Raw genomic sequence first — 17,424 nt, forward strand, 5'->3', positions numbered from 1 at the left:
CTTCCTGGGCTGTACGGTGTCTGAGAGCCTGAGTTCCCTGCTTTGGGACCAATCACTCCACAGATCCCCATACTCAGGGAAGAAAGTCTTGAGGAACCAGAAGCCCAGGTTCATGCTGTGGCAAGGGGTGGGGAAGATCTCCACTGTTGTCCTTTGTGGAGCTACACCAACTATGTTCCCTTCAGAAATGGGCTCGGCACACTGTCTGGAGTTCCTGCCCCTTCTTGGTTGTGGGCAAGTCCCAATAAGTAAAAATGGGGTGACCTGAGCTCTAAGATCTCCAGGAGAATCCTGCAGTTCTTGTGGGGGCACTATGACTTCTCCCCAGGTTTTACCCTCAACCCCACTACCCATCCCAGATCCCTGAAGCCACTTTACCAGGTTGCCTTGGGCTCTCTGGACCTTGGCTCTGTGCTCCCTCTTGTAGAAAGAAGAGACCCACCATTTGGTGAGAATCTACCATGTGCCTGGTGCTGAGCAGATATTCTGAGCCTGACACCCCTTTCCAAAACTTTCATACAGGGCCTTTCTTTTCTTTCTTTCTTTCTTTCTTTCTTTCTTTCTTTCTTTCTTTCTTTCTTTCTTCTTTCTTCTTCTTCTTTTTTTTTATATTTTATCTATTTATTTGAGAGAGAGAGAGCGCATGCATGGGGGAGCAGAGAGGGAGGGAGAGAGAGAGGGAAAGAATCTCAAGCAGACTCTGTGCTGAGCACAGGGCTCGAAGTGAGGCTTGATGTGGGGCTCTATCTCATGACCCTGAGATCATGACCCTGAAATCATGACCTGAGCTGAAACCAAGAGTTGGAAGCTTAACCATAGAGCTACCCAGGACCCCTGCATACAGGGTATTCCTACCTCTCATCCCACATTGTTCCCGTCACTCCCCGTGTTTCTTAGGGTCTTCTCAAATCTCACTCTTCTCCAATTCGCATAGCCCCAGACTCACTCCCTCTTGGCCCCTTTGTTCTCCTTTCTCCCCTCCCCTTTCTTCTGAAACCACCAGCTGCCTCCCACTGTAGCAGTCTAAACCTCTGGCAGGACAGGGCAGTCTTTGGGGAGGGGGAGGGGAGGGCCCACTATTCCAGGCAGAAGGGTGGGCCACTCATTCCCAGTGTGCCCTGGTTTCTATCCCCCACATCCCCCTTCCATCCCTCCCCCTAACTGGCTCAGTCTGACCAGGCAGAGCAATAGGTGTATCAGTGTTTTCTTCTTTTCCTGGTGGGGGAAAGAGGTGGAGATTGAGGAAAGAAAAGACGGGGCAAGTATGATTGGCATGGGGCCCCGCCTTCTTTTGTCCTACTCCCTTGGTACTCTGGCCCCTCAGGGAAATACACCTGTTTCAGGCCAGCAGCCGGTGGGGACAAGTTCACCTCTATTCCTCACACCGCTGCTTCTGTGCTGAGGAGCTTTCCTGGGGGAGCCTGAGGGACTCTTTCTGGAGCCATGAGGAAGGCCTGGTGGAGAAGGGTCCCCTGGGTGTTCCTGAGCTGCTTATGCTCCTGCCTCCTTCGGCCAACGGTTCTGGGTAAGTGAGGCACCTGGGGCAGCCTTCTGGGGCAGGAAAAGGCTGACTTCAGGGAGTTGGGACTGTCATGGAGAGAGGCCGAGAGAGGTGAGGGGAGGGAGAAAGGGAAGGAGAATGAGCGAGGGAGAGAGAGGGAGGGAGGGAGAGGGAAGAGAGAGAACTGATGGGACAAAATGGGGGAGAGAGGTCGGAGAACACTAGAGAGAGAAAAGAGGAGAATGAGACAGTGCAAAGCAAAGAGGTGCATAGGGGGCATGATTTGGGGAAGGCCTGGTTTGGGGAAACCCATGGCGGGAAACAGGGGAGAAAGAGACAGGTAGGTGGGACTGCAGAAAGAGGGAGAGAGAGTTGAGGAGAGGGGCTGACAGAGAAAACAGAAAAGCTGGGTGACAGGACCTGAAGGAAAACTGACATAAAGATGCAGAGTCAGAGGAAAAGAGAGGTGAGAAGCAGATGAATCAAAGTGAGCGAGAGAGAGAGAGAGAGAGAGAGAGAGAGAATGGGGAAAAGGAGAAACTGAGGAGACACGAAGCCCTGACAGGGAGGAAGAGGAGACACAGACTGGCTTAGAAACAGGCAGGGACCTGAGGGCAGCTGAGGTGCCAGGCTGTTGGCTTCTTGCCCCTGGCCTGGGGTTGAAAAGCCTCCTCTTGGGCTAATGCTCTCAGGGCAGGGCTCGTAAGCCTGGGGTTGGCCTCGGCCTCCTCCACACAAACGCACTTCCCTTCTATGACTGGAGCTGGTGTGGGAGTGGAAGCAAGGCCTGTTGGAGAAGTCTGCCCTGCATCCCACAGGCCTCCACTGTCCAAACTGCCCCTCTCTGGCTCCAAAACCGGATATTATTCTCTATTTCTGGGTGTCTGCGTCTTCTGAGAGGCTCTGGGGGCCAGGAGAGGATGAAGGGTCCGAAGCCCAAACCAAAGAAATAATCACAGTTCTTTCCCCTGCTCGACGGGCCTGGGGAAGCTTTCAGCCAAGGGATCATTTCTTGGGAGTGGGTCAGAAGAAATATACTCTCTTATAGATAGTAAGAGACCCAGTACTGGTAAAGTGGAATGTTCTGCCTTCCTTGAAATGTGTACGGGCTTGGCTAAGAGCAAATGAAACAACTACCACCTCCCCAGCTCTCCAACCCTCCCACCACACACCCCCTTCACCCCCACAACCTACTCATCACATAGTAAGGACAAGGAGGACAGAAGGACCTCTAAAGCCTGCAGTGGCTGGTGACTTAGGAGTAAAAGAGAGGGATGTGGAAAAAAGGAGTGTCTGTGGGAGTCATGACTGTAGGCAATGGGGAGGAGGTGGCTTGGATTTAGGGGCCCTGGGGCCCAGAGTTGGCTTTGCCACTAACTGATCTGGTCACTATGTCCAGGTCTTCTTGTCCTCTCTCTCTCCAGGCCTCGGTTCCCCTATATAAAAGGTGGGGTAACGAATTGCATGACCTCTGGATTCCCAAGTTCTGAAGTTTTGATATTCTGTGATATAAAGTCAACAGATAAAGTGTTCAGTACCAGCTCTGCACCTAGCCCTACCTTAGGCGCCTCTTGCTCGGGGGAGTCAGGGAGTGTGTGGAGAAGAGCCCAGAGGGTGGGGGTGGGCAGGAAAAGCCATGGGAAGCCACGGGGTTTGAGCAAGAGAAGGAGGAAAGGACCATGAAGGTGAAGGCCTGGAAGAAGTACAGGGGTGTCCTGGAGTGCTGGGGTCTGTGCATTGTTGAGGGGACAAGATGGAGGCGGGCCTGAAAAGGAGGTGGGTGTGGGGTGGGAAGTGGTGCCCCAACCATCTGACTGAGCATTCAGAAGACATGGGAGGGAGAGACGGTCTCCACAGGACAGGTAGTTAGACCCCCAACATGTGCCTCAGGGAGCTTCTGGGCAAGCAGAAATGGGTCAGTCCCATTCCCTTGCATCGTTGAGGGTGACTGATGGGTGACCTGCCTGACAGAATCTAGGGCCCGTTTCCACACTTGCTGCCAGCACCCTCCCCCAGGGAGAGCCTCTGTGCCCAGCTGGAGGGAAAGCCCTGGGGTTTCCATGAAGGTGCTGTAGTAAGGGTTTCCTTAAGGAAAAGCTCTGGCTGTCAAAAGTCAAAGGGGAAAAGGAAGGTGGACAGAGGTGGGCTGGACAGGCAGCCAATGGAAGTAGGAGGTGATCAGTGGCTCCCGGCAAGAATGACTCAGAAAGAAGCCTGGCACCCCTGCTCCTATGCCCTACGGCAAGGAAACTGGGTTAGAATCAAACCCAGTCTCCAATCCTATCAATGTCCCAGTAATCGAGGGGCTGCCGCCCTGCCTGGGGCCACCATGGGGAGGTTACAGGCTGCCGCGAGCGCAGGCCAGAGGAGACCGTGTCACAGAAGGCCCCAGAGGGCTGGTCTCCTGCTCTCTCTCTCTCAGAGAACCTCCAGTTTGTCTGGGAGAGGCCTACCCAACTCGCCACCAAGGCCACAGGCCATCTGCTCCCACCCCCATGCCCTGCCTCTCGCTATGCCTGGGGACACGCAAAAGGAGAGAACCCCTGAACAAGAGGTCCTAACAAGAAAATAGATCAAATTTAGGCCGGTGGCTCAGCCAAAATGTACAGCAAAGAAAAGGAACTTCACGTCGGAAAACCTTGAGTGAATGTTGCCTCTTAGCCAGCCCCGGGGACATGAGAGGTGTCGCTCAAGCTTGGTGTCTCTATTGGCAGAATGAGTTAAATGTGAAGGGACTATTTCGCAGGGTTGTGGTGAGGATAAAATGAGGTTGTCTCTGGTATAAAGTAGAAGAGCCATAAAATTTTGTTTGAGGGAAGGGACTGCTCCCTTTTAGAGCTCGGGAGATTGGGGGTGAGGAGGGTGAAGCTGGGAATGGAATGGACATCGCTGTCGGTGCAGGCATTTCCATTCATCCAGGCATTTTTGAGCCTCTGAAAGGCCACCTCATCCTTTCTGTGGTTCGCAAGGGCTGGCTTGGCTCATTTAGAATCGGGCAAAGTCCCGACTAGAGCTGAGCCCACGGCTTCTCGGGGCCTTGCCCAGAGATCTCCCCACCCTTGATTTCTGGGCTTGGCTCTGGAGGCCGAGGCTGTCCTGGCACTGTCTGACGTGCGAGCGATTTATGCCTTTGTGACCAGGGGAGGCCAAGATGCAGTTGGCTCTTCATGTGCTCCAGCAAGTGGTTTTGCTGTCTATTCCCTGGTTTCGTGGCACCCCTAAATGCTTCGGACAGGCAACTACTGCAGCTCTCAGGGCCGCTTCTTCAAAGGCCAAGACTAAAGACTTTATAGGTATCTCTCCTCCTACTTCCAAACTTTCTCCTAGAATGTTCGTCTTTCCTTCTACTAGGCTGAATTCATGGCAAGCAGACCCTTGTCATCATTGTATGCCTATTCCCCAGCACAGTGCTGAGGAGTGGAGTTGAAATGAACTCGGTTTGTTGGCACTTTGTAGAGGTCCAAGTACTCAGCATCCTCCTTGAGACTCTGAAGAGGCCCCAGGAGCTGGGTGTCTGTGCTCGTGCATGAGGCCTCTGCAATCATGGCCCTGCTCAGACGGAGGGCACTGGCTTATGCTGTAGGCAGCTCAGTGTGCATTTTTAAGGCCTGCATCAATATCTATTCCCTACATAAATGCCCCCAACTAAAATAGCAACTTGAGTCCCAAAAGGCCTGTTGGCAATGGGCTTTGGGGACTTCAGGGTAGGAAAGAGCTTGGAGTTATTCATTCACTTGTTGAACTTCTACTCATGCCGACGACGCTAGACACAAAGATGAGTAAGTCATGTGTGGTTCCTGCCTGCAAAACTTTTTAAAGGTCACACAGCCAGTAAGTAGGGCCGCTGGGACTAGAATCCAAATTTCCTGACTCCTCATTTACTGGGTTTGCACTGCATAACAAAACCTGTTACAAACGAATCTCCAAACCAGCTCAGCCCATCAATGAGGACGAACTGAAGCACTTACAATGCCTGTTGAGATATTCATTCATTCATTCATTCATTCATTCATTCGTTCGTTCATTTGTTCATTCATCTGTTCATACATTCGTTAATTAAACAACTATTTAAGGAGTGCCTGACATTGTTCTAGGGCAGAACTGTGTGTACACAGTGAGAGAGGGGACAGACAGGACCCAGCCTCCTGGAGCAAAGATCTAGTACACAGAAAGAAATAAAATAATTACAGAAAAACCCCCAACTACCAATGCGGTGTTATGTTGAACAAGTGTTCCGACGAGAGTGAAATAGGGAGACTTCAGTTAGATTAGCAAGTCCAGGAAGGCCTCTCTGACCAAATGCTGCCCTTTGAGCTGAGACTGAGAAGGTGGAGTAGTAAGCCAGGTGGAGGCAGGGGGGTGGGGGGGAAAGAAGCACAAGCCAGGCAGGGGAAGACATGCAGAGGCAGGAAAGAGCTGACCGGGAAGGACTGGAAAGAGGTAGGCCTGGTCTAGATCATGCCGGACTTTGTGAGCCGTGAAATGGATTACAGATTTTAAGGAACTAGAAAGGGCAGACAGTGAGGGGTTTTAGGTAGCGGAGTGACATAGTCAAATTTGAATTTTGGAGTGATTACTCTGGATACAGTAGAGGAAAATGGATTGGAAGTGGACAAGGGTGAAATGGAGGACCGGTTAGTTGCTGGCTGCAGGAGTCTGGGCAGAAGGTGCTATGGCTTGCCTGATGGTAGCCTTGGCGATCTGGGAAGGGAATGGACAAGTGAAAACAGCAGCAGGCCGCAAGGACTGCTGCTTTCACCAGGATCTCAGAACTTTGTAATGACCAAGATAACAGGCAGCACAAAGTGCCATTTATTGAGCTTAGCTATGGAGCTAAGCATCTCACATGTAATGGGTATTACTGGTGTCTACCATCATCCCACTTTTACAGATAAGGACCTTGAGCCTCAGAGAGTTCAAGTAACTTGTCCAAGCCACACAGTGAATTTTGGTCAGTTTGACTCTAGAACCCACGCTTTTAACCACTCTGTGGCCTTGTCAGATTCTGCTGTTAATTGTCCATGTTGGGCTCAGAAAGGACCTAGTTAGGGGGTCAGAAGCACAGTGTCTGTGAGGAATCACAGCTAAACCAACCAAGTGACCACTAAATCACAGTAGTTATTACAATCTTGCTTTCTCGCTTCAGTTCCTTTTTCCCCAAGTCAAAGACCAGCTGACCTGTGTTCTGAGGTAACTGAGATATTGAAAAAGCCACTGGCATCATTACAGCTTCTTCAAGCATCTCCTTCCTTTTCCTCATTAGTAAATGGAGCCACCTCCTTTGAGCTGATCTCAAACATTTAGGTCAATCACACTGGAACAAAATTTAGAATCTGCCCTTCACAGTTGGCTCTGAGGCAAGAACTTTATCTTTCCTTTCCAACTATACCCGTTGAAGTCACACCACAAACAATGTCTATCGACTAGGCTTTCCTCACCTTGGATACCGTCACAGGTCATTTGACCTAACTTCTGCCAGCATGTGGGTAGCAGCAGCAAGGTTACACTGGTGAAAACCCCAGAAGTCAAGAAGTGTCAAAATCCAGTTTTGACCAGATGTTCACAAGCACAGCTCCGACTTCCTTTTCCCCACCCCTTCCTCTCCTCAGAAGTTCGATCTCCAGCCTCCATCATTTGGTTTTGGAGCTCATCACTCCCTGGCTCCCATCTGAGGCAGGCACATCCTCCTAGCCTAGAGTTGCCCTCAGGAGTTTGGCTACTTTCTGCTACAGTGGTGGTCATACATCTCAGGCTGCCGCCATTGTGTTTGCCTCCTCCTGGCCCCCGGACCACTGAGACAGTGACAGGAGAAACAGGTGCAGCCTTACACTCTCTCCGAACCTCAGCTGAAGGAACCAAAGACCAGGAGATGGAGACACATGAATTTATTTATTCAACAGATATCTATGAAGGGATCCCTGTATCCCAACCACCATTCTAGGTGCTGAAGATATCACAAGATCGGTAATCCTAAGGACATTCTGAGTTAGCGTCTTTCCTCATCTTGAATTCTAGGAACAATGGAGGAAAAATACTCAATGGATACAATACTGGTCACAGTTCCTGTTTCCTCTAAGATGAAAGTAGAAACACAAACCATAGCTACCACCTCCATTGTCACCTGTCACAGTCCCTTCAGCCATGGCCCCAACAGCCATTGTATCTATAATTTCACACCAACATAAGGTCCCTAAGGGGCAGTTCTGGGAACTCTCCAGCTCCCAAACCCTAACCACAGAGGGGCAGAAGCCTGAAATCACCCATAGCCCAGGAACTGTTCAGAAATTTCATTCTTTGGTCACCAAGAATTTCTGAGGGAATGACAGTCTTCAATCCTGAGAAGCACAGACCCAGCTATGTGTGAGCAACAGTTTCCATGACCCAGTTCTTCTTCTGTGAGAGGGGCTGAGGCAGCACACAAGCCCAGTTACCAGCATGAGGGTGAGAGCTGTGCTGATTCTGAGGCTGACACACACACAGATGGCCCTTGGCTCCCAAATACGGAGGTAAGACAGGCAGTCCTGACTTCCTGTGGCAACCTCTTGATAGCTTTCAGGGCACCTGCTGCCCATACATGAGTCCATTTTCTCTTCAAGACCATCCTCACAGTTGGGTGCTTCCTTAGCTCCCTACAGCCCCAGGCACAGCCTGGCAAAGAGCCCCACCAATCAGGAAATAGCAGCAGAAAAGTGAAACTTTGTGGGTGATATGGCTCATGGGTTCCTCACCTCCAATTCCAGGAATAACTCAAGACAAACAGACCAGGTACTAAGAATAAATCTCTACCCACAAGCACACACGTAAGACATAGGCTTTGTTTCTCTTCAAGGAGTGATTCACCACGTTGTGGGAATGTTATCTTCCACCAGCATCACCACTGCAGCCACCACTCCTTCAGCTGAGTCAACAACACACCCTTCACCTCCTCATACCTGTGGAGTCACCAGAGTGCCACAAAAGAGAAACAATGCCTATCAACACCATCAACCTCTGCTGTCCCTGTAGCCCTGAGAGGACTTACAAGTGTTAGAAACCTCCCCGCAGACACAGTTTAATAACTGCCTTGCTGAGAGCTCTTTCACTGCAGTGATAGCCAAGAAACCCAGGGAGGGTTCCAGGACTCTAAGGGAGGAATGTCCCACCTCAGTGCCAGCCCTGGTGCCCTCACTGGCTCTTGATTCAGGCTCCTCCTCTGAGAGAACTTCTTTTAAACTATCTGTTTTAGACAATATCACACTTGTGTCTTCTGACAGTTTGTCACCCCAAGGGGTCAACAACCATTGTAACTCACTGACATCATCACAGAAAAGGAGACACGAGGAAAATTGGCAGAAATAGCCTGGTTTCACATCATTTGCCCCTGAAAATGTGCTGAACTGCCCCCAGGGCTCAGAACACTCAGCTTGTGGCAGACTAAGAACTCAGGGACGGTCAGTCACCTTTTCTCCATCCCTTACTGCAGCTTTCCTGAGGAACGATTAGAAGAGCCCAAACTCTGGAGAGGCCGTGCCCTCAGTAACAGTTCCACAGCTGAACAATAGCTCACAATTTCCAAGCCTTGACTCTTACCTCTGAGCCTCCACCCTATCACTTACAAGGCATGTAGTGTTGGGCAAGTCACTCAGCCTCTCCAAATCTGTTTCCTCATCTATGAAATAAGGGTACTATTAACTAAAAGAAGCTATAAAGCACTATACAAATATGCAGTATCAACATTTTTACTATTTATAGAGTAAAAATGTACCTAGTGAGAGAGGTACAAAAGAAATCTCTATCCCAACTGTATGGACCAATTAACCACAAATCAGTTGACATTCAAGAACTCAAAGAGGAAACAATGTCTCCGACAGAAACATCTTGGTAATGGGCATTCCTTACAGAAACCACTCCGCAGTACAGACAGACCTACGGACAAGATTATTGAGCAGTGTTCTCAACCACAGGATCAGCCAGAACCAAATGGCCTCCCTCTAAGGACACATGCTTCAGGACCCTGATTTCCTTATCATAGCTGTGAGAGGATGACAGGAACAATTCCAGTCACCAGTCTCCATGACCCTGATAAGAACTAGACCCATGCCCTCAGGATCCAAGCAACTGCTTTCCATGGAGGGCAATACAGGCATTCTCTCAAAGATCCCTGCTAAGAAGGTGATGAGAAACTCTCCTTCCTAGTTCCCATAGCTGAAGATCAAGCCAGCAGTGGCTCAAGGTGGGGAGTGGAGCAATCAGGAGGAGCAGTTAGAGGCTGCTGTATTGGGGCGCCTGGGTAGCGCAGTCGTTAAGCGTCTGCCTTCCACTCAGGGTGTGATCCCGGTGTTCCGGGATCGAGTCCCACATCGGGCTCCTCCGCTGGGAGCCTGCTTCTTCCACTCCCACTCCCCTGTTGTGTTCCCTCTCTCGCTGGCTGTCTCTCTGTCACATAAATAAATAAAAAATCTTAAAAAAAAAAGAGGCTGCTGTATTGGTCAGAGTAACGAGGTTAACACAGCCAGGTGAACAAGAGACCATGATGGGAGCAATAATTCAGAGGAATAATAGTTGGCACCAAACTGTGATATTGGGGACAAGGAAGAGGAAAGAATCAAAGATGACTCAGGGGGTTTCTGTCCTGAGTACCTGGGGGACTGATGTTACAATTAACATTAGGAAGATAGAAGAAACGGTTTAAGGAAAAATTTCGCTTGGACATGTTGCATTTGACAGACCAGCCAGGAAATCACTGGAATGGTGAGTCTGGAAAAAGGGGTGTGAACCAGAGTAGAATTATAGATTTGTAAGGTGTGAAAGTAGATGTAGGCGAGCCAGAAAGAAAGTGCAGAAAGAAAGGGAAACGCTGGAGATGACACCCAGAAGACTGACTTCATCTGGAAGGTGAGAAGAGAAGAGAAATGGCCCGGGGAGCAGAAGGAATGGGGAGCGTATTGGACGAGCAGAATCATTCAGTTTAAGGAGGGCGATGCCATGCAAATATGAAGGGGACACTGGCTGAGGAGAGTCTTGATGCAGATGCTCAGTAAATACTTGCTGACCGGATGAGTGGATGGTGCCAGATTTCACAGAGACTAACGGGGGCTGAAGAACATTGGTTCTGGTGATTAGGAAGGAGGATTTTTTGGTGACTTTCCAGGGAAGTGTTTTTGGTGAGGTAACTGGGGCGGAAGGCAGAGTGTAAGGAGTAGATAGACGATAAAAAAGAGGTGGAGAGTATAGACCTGACTTTCAGGATGCTCATGGGTGAAACAAAAGAGAGGGGGGACACGAGATGGATGAAAGACTTATTTTAGGTCAAGAGAGACTTAAACCCATTTGTCAGCGGAAGAGAAGCAGACTCTCAGAGAGAGGTGAAGGGGTAAGCCACCTGAGGAGGGAGGAGGGGAGCAGACAGGACACCAAGTGTGTCTGTGTATGTCTCTCTGTAGCTTTTTGGTAGAGATTCAGTCTGTCTTCGGGGGCAGGATGTGGGACCTGGTGAAGGCAGAGACGTTTCCTGGTGGAGAGGGTTCTGGGACATAAGAGATCAAGTTAGATGGTCTTTTCAGTGAAGTAGAAGATGGATTGTCATAGAGAAAGGAAGGAGAGGAGAGGAAAAACCTGTTTCTCTGAAATATCAACTCTTCACACTCAAATCCCTAGCTCTCGGCTCTGCAAATATGTTATGTATTCGGCCAGGTCGAGAACAACAGGCTTCAGTTGTCTAACAATCTGATAGGAGCTAAAGAGCTGGGCTTGCATGCTGGTAAAAGAAAAGGTCTGTTGATTCCAGCAAAATTTGAACACCAAGAATAAGGCTGGGAATATTATCGAGAATCAACCTTGGTCAAGCCCCCAGATTTCAGTGCTTTACACCTTCAATAAGGTGGTTTTAGCTTACAAAAAAATCCTAAGAGCAGATACTATTATTTTATTTTAAGGTCAGTGTTCCTTAAAATGTGGTCCATAGATCATGGCTATCGAAATCACCCTGCACATGAGTTAAAGGCAGATTCCTGGACCCCACCCCACGTAGGGAATCAGACTCTGGTGGTGGGCCCCAGAATCCACTTCTGCAAGTTCCCCAGGGACTGAGATGCACCCTGTCTTCTGAGAACCACTTTCTTACCAAGAAGAGTTTCTTCTCTGGCTCTCTCCCCTACCAGGATTTCTTGCGGAGGAATAACCCACTCGAGTCAGCAAACTGTTTTCCTAAATTGCTGACTAATCCATTCAAGGAGTGGCTTAACATTTTTTGTTTAAATGGTGGTGACAGACAAATACGGTAGTGCAGTTTTGATATAACTAATGCTAATCTCTTCCTCCTAACGACAAGCCCGACAGATTTAGAGACTTGTTAAGACTGCGCCTCCTCCCCTGCAGGGTAGAACTGAGTTACCAGCCTGAAGGGGCTCACCCGCTTTCCCAGTCGCTGGAGCGAGGCTCTAGGCAACTCAGCCCAGGACTGGCAAGTCTTTTAAACAAGATTCAAAAGGAGGACACAGCCCTGTTTGACAAGATTTAAAATTGGTACTACCAAGTACAAATGTTTTCCAAAGGGAGAGAGTCCTGGAACACAGGTATTCTCTCAGATACTGCTAATGGGGCTGTAAATTAGCATGACTTCTCTGTCAAGAAATTTGGCAGTATGAATTAATGACGTGAAAGCTGTTATAACAGCATGAACCAGTAAGTCCACTTTCAGAAATTTATGTTAAGGAAATGAGCTGAAATCCTGAAAGCCAAACAAAATATTATACACAAAGATAGTCACCAAAGCATTGCTTATGATACCAACACATTGGAAATAGACTAACCGCCCACCCGTAAGTTAATTAGGGGCTGTCCCTATGATGGAATATTATTTAATGTATAAAAGTAACATCCAATATTCCATAGGGGCATGGACACACACACACACACACACACACACACACACACACTCCATCACACAGACCTACGAGCGACACATGGAACAAGCATTGAATAAGGTTTATTAGGGAAAAACTTACAAGCCAAGAATCAGTAGAGTGGGCATGATCCTTGAGCTCTCATTATCTCCAGAGGGGTGTTTGGAGCTAACTAAGCACAGGGAATTAAGTGCTCCAGGAGAGACACCTGCCCCCATGCTGCACCATTTGTAGGGAAATGGAAATGAGAATGGTGACAATGAAAGTTTTCTGTGGAGGGAATGACTTTGTTGGGAAAAGGGGTCTCCGGAGCTCAGCAAGGGAACTTTACATACAACACCCAAGATCTTGCTGTTGGGCTTAGCTGACCCAGTTCCCCCCCTGCCCCACCTCCATCCTCCCAGCCAGCACTGCCTTGCCTCCAAAAGGGAGGAAAGAAGGAACTACCATCCAAGGCATAAAAGATTTGTCTCTCCTCAGGCTGTGTTTAGAAAGAATAAATACACAAAGAGATGCTCATAATATCAGGTCAAGTTTTAAAAAAATGGATGTAAAGTTACATATGCTGGGTAAGTTAAACTATTATATATTTTTAAAACAGAAAAAAATGCTGGAAGGACACATAATAATGTGGTTGTCTATTTCTTAAATTCCACATATGAGTGAAATCATGGTAATTGTCTTTCTCTGATTGAGTTATTTTGTTTAGCTTAATACCCTCTAGTTCCATTCACATCATTGCAAATGGTAAGATTTCATTTTTTGATGGCTGAGTAATATTCCATTGTATAACAGTATCGTAGGGGAAGGGAAGGAAAAATAAAATAAAATGAAATTAGAGAGGGAGACAAATCGTAATGGACTCTTAACTATAGGAAACAGACTGAGGGTTGCTGGAGGGGAGGGGGGTGGGGAAATGGGGTAACTGGGTGATGGGCATTAAGGAGGGCACTTGATGTCATGAGCACCGGGTGTTATACGTAATTGATGAATTACTGAACTCTACCTCTGGAACTAATAATATATTATGTTAATTATTTGAATTTAAATAAATAAAAGTAAAATAGTAAAATAATGTGGTTGTCTGGGTTTAAATACATAAAAATAAAGCGATAAAATAATGTGGTTGTCTGGGTAGTGACATTATGGAGTGTGGATCTTTCAATTATCTCTGTTTTGGAATTTTAAAAGAATGAGTCAATCTTCTTTAATATATTGCAATGAAGTAGTATAACTTTGTCCACGAATATTAAGCACATCTCTTGTTAGATTTAGTCTTAGGTATTTTGTATTTGTCACTATCATAAACACTATCATTTAAAAATATTTTCTTTTGCTGATATATGAGAATAGAGTTATTTTTACGTTTTTGATCATATATGTAGAATTTTGCTAATAATTTGAAATTTGGGGGGGCTTTATATGTAAACAATTATATCATCTGCAAATGATCACAGGGTGTTTCTTCCTTTCCACACCAAAAAGAACTTCTCTATATCTTCACATCCTTGTTTATTTTTATTTTTTTGTCTTATTGCACTGGCTAGATCTCCATGTCAAATAGAAGTAATCAACATAGACTCATTACAAATTTTATTTTATTTTATTATTTTTTAATAATAATTTTTTATTATGTTATGTTAGTCACCATACGGTACATCCTTAAGATTCTGATGTAGTTTCCATGATTCATTGTTTGTGTATAACACCCAGCGCTCCATGCAATACGTGCCCTCATTACAAATTTTAAAGAAAATGTTTCCAATATTTTATCTTCAAGTATGACGTTTACTAACGATTTTTTATTGGCATCATTTGTCAGATTAATAGTTAATGTCTATTTTTAGTTTGCCAGGAGTTTTAACAGGATTGAGCGCTGAATTTGGTCATATGCTTTTCCTGCAACTGTTGTGATGATTATGTTTTCCCTTCCATTTTGTTTATACGGTGGCTATATTAATTTCATATTTTTGTATTTCTGGCTTAAACTCAGCTAGATCATGATAAATTTTTTTTTTATAAATCCAATGTTGAACTTGGCTTGCTAATATTTTATTGTGGACATTTTCATCTGTATTATTGCTGAGTTTTCCTTTCTTATACTGTCTTTGTTTGGTTTGGTATTAAAGTTATAACAACCTTGAGAAATTAGTTGTAGGGCATTCCCTCTTCTACTAAGCTCTGGAAGAGTTTGAATAAAATTGAAATTATCCAATTGCCTATAATATCATCTTGACCTACATTTTGTGAGAGTTGGGTTTATTTTTTAACTGCTGATTCAATTTAAAATAGTTTATATCAGGTTTCCATTTTTTTTCAATTCATCTTATTTTTTAATTATGGTAGAACACACATTTTTAAGTGTACAATCCTATGACGTTAAATACATTCATAATGTTTTACTATTGTCACCACCACACATCTCCAGAACCCTGTTTCATCTGTAAAACTGAAACTTCATACTCATTAAACAATAACTCATTATTTCCTTTTTTTCCCCAGCCTCTGGCAACCACCATTGTACTTTCTGTCTCTATGATTTTGACTATTCTAAGTGATTCATATAAGTGGCGTTTGTACAATATTTGTCTTTTTGTGACTGGTTTATTTCACTGAGCATAATGTCTTCAATCTTCATTCTTGCTGTAGCATATGTCGGAATTGTGTTCCTTCACTAAGGCTGAATCACATTCCATTGTATGTATTTACCACATTTTGCTTATCCATTCAATGGACATTTATCAATGAACACTTGGGTTTCTTTCATGTTTTAGCTATTATAAATAATGCTGCTATGAACATAGGTATACAAATACCTCTTCAAGGGCCTGACTTCATTCTTTTGCAAGTGGGTATCCAGTTTTCCCAGCACTGTTTATTTAAAAACAAACAAACTGTCCTTTTCTCATTGAATAGTCCTGGTTTTCTTGTCAAAAATCATTAGACAATACATGCAAGGGTTTCTTTCTGGGTCTCTATTCTATTTCACTGGTCTGTAAGCCTGTCCTTATGCCAGTACTGCAATGTTTTGATTACTGTAGCTTTGTAGTAAGCTTTGAAATCAGAAGTATGAGCCCTCTAGCTTTGTTCTTCTTTTTCAGTTGCTTTGGCTCTTCAGGGTCCTTGAGATTCCATATGAATTTTAGGATGAGTTTTTCTATTTCTATAAAAAATATCATTGGGATTTTGACAGGGATGGCGGCATTGAATCTGTAGGTCACGGTGGAATGTATTGACAACCTAATAATATTAGGTCTATTAAACTTGGGATCTGTTTTTATTTATTTATGCCTTCTTTAATGTCTTTCAGCAATATTTTGTAATTTTTATTGTACAAGTCTTTCAACCCTTTAATTAATTCCTAAGGTTTTTATTTTTATTTATTTATTTTTTTAAAGATTTTATTTATTTATTTGACAGAGGGAGAGCCAGCGAGAGAGGGAACACAAGCAGGGGGAGTGGGAGAGGAAGAAGCAGGCCCATAGCAGAGGAGCCTGATGTGGGGCTCGATCCCATAACGCCAGGATCACACCCTGAGCCGAAGGCAGACGCTCAACAACTGAGCCACCCAGGCGCCCCAAATTCCTAAGGTTTTTAAAAAAATTTTTGATGCTATTATAAACAGAATGGTTTTCTTTTCTTTTTTTTTTTAGGTTTTTTTAAAATTATTATTATGATATGTTAGTCACCATACAGCACATTGTTAGTTTCTGATGTAGTGTTCCATGATTCATTGTCTGCGTATAACACCCAGTGCTCCATGCAATACGTGCCCTCCTTAATAGCCATCACTGGGCTAGCCCATCCCCCCACCCCTCTCCCCTCTAAAACCCTCAGTTTGTTTCCCAGACTCCATAGTCTCTCATGGTTCATCTCCTCCTGTTTTCTCCACCCCCCACCTTCATTTTTCCCTTCCTTCTCCTAATGCCCTTCAACAGACGAATGGATAAAGAAGATGTGGTCCACATATACAATGGAATATTACTCAGCCATCAGAAGTGATGATTACCCAACATTTGCATTACCACCTGGAACTGGAGGAGATTATGCTAAGTAAAATAAGTCAAGCAGAGAAAGACAATTATCATATGGTTTCACTTATTGGTGGAACATAAGGAATAGTAGGGAGGACATCAGAATTGTTTTCTTAATTTCCTTTTTGGATTATTCATTATTAGTGTATAGAAATACAACTGATTTTTGTGTATTGACCTTGTATCCTACTAATCCTTCCATGATTTAGCTATTGTGGACAATGCTGATGGGTATTAAGAAGGGCACGTATTGCATGGTGCACTGGGTGTTATACCCAAGTAATGAATCATGGAAATTTACATCAAAAACTAGGGATGTACTGTATGGTGACTAACATAATATTAAAAAAATATTATTTAAAAAAGAAAAGAAAAGAAAAGGATGGTGTTAGTTCTTCATGAAGTGTTTGGTAGAGTTCCCCAGAAGCCATAAGGCCCAGGGCTTTTCTTTGTCAGGAGATTTTTGATCGCTGATTCAATCTCCTTACAAGTTATAGGTCTATTCAGATTTTTTTAAAAGATTTTATTTATTTATTTGACAGAGAGAGAGAGACAGCCAGTGAAAGAGGGAACACAAGCAGGGAGAGTGGGAGAGGAAGAAGCAGGCTCCCAGCAGAGCAGGGAGCCCGATGGGGCGCTGGATCCCAGGACCCGGGGATCATGCCCTGAGCCAAAGGCAGACGCTTAATGACTAAGCCACCCAGGTGCCCCATATTCAGATTTTCTATTTCTTTATGATTTAGTCTTGACAGGTTTTGTGTTTCTAGGAAACACATTGACCATTTCATGGAGGTTATCCAGTTTGTTGGTGTATAACTGTTCAAAGCTTGCTTAGAATCCTTTTATTTCTGTAGAATTGGTGGTAATGCCCTCACTTTCATTTCTGTTAGTAATTTAAGCCTTCTCTCTTTTTTTCTTAGTCCCCCTAGCTACACTTTCATCAATTTTGCTGGTCTTCTCAAAGAAGCAACTTCTGGTTTTATCAATTTTCTTTATTGTTTTTCTA

General features: G+C 45.4%; 1 protein-coding gene across 1 annotated transcript in view; it reads left to right on the plus strand.

The window, feature by feature from the left end:
• Positions 1-1,385: 1,385 nt before the first annotated feature.
• The window catches only part of MUC4 (mucin 4, cell surface associated), a 53,851-nt gene continuing 37,812 nt past the window's right edge, over positions 1,386-17,424 (plus strand). The window contains exon 1 of the mRNA XM_087861378.1: positions 1,386-1,525. Coding sequence (XP_087717504.1) covers positions 1,444-1,525 — 82 coding nt within the window. The 5' untranslated portion in view covers positions 1,386-1,443. The remainder of the gene's footprint in view (positions 1,526-17,424) is intronic.

Source organism: Ursus americanus, chromosome 4 (assembly GCF_024610735.1).
Source record: "Ursus americanus isolate L20-20 chromosome 4, mUrsAme1.1.p, whole genome shotgun sequence".
NCBI lineage: Eukaryota > Metazoa > Chordata > Mammalia > Carnivora > Ursidae > Ursus > Ursus americanus.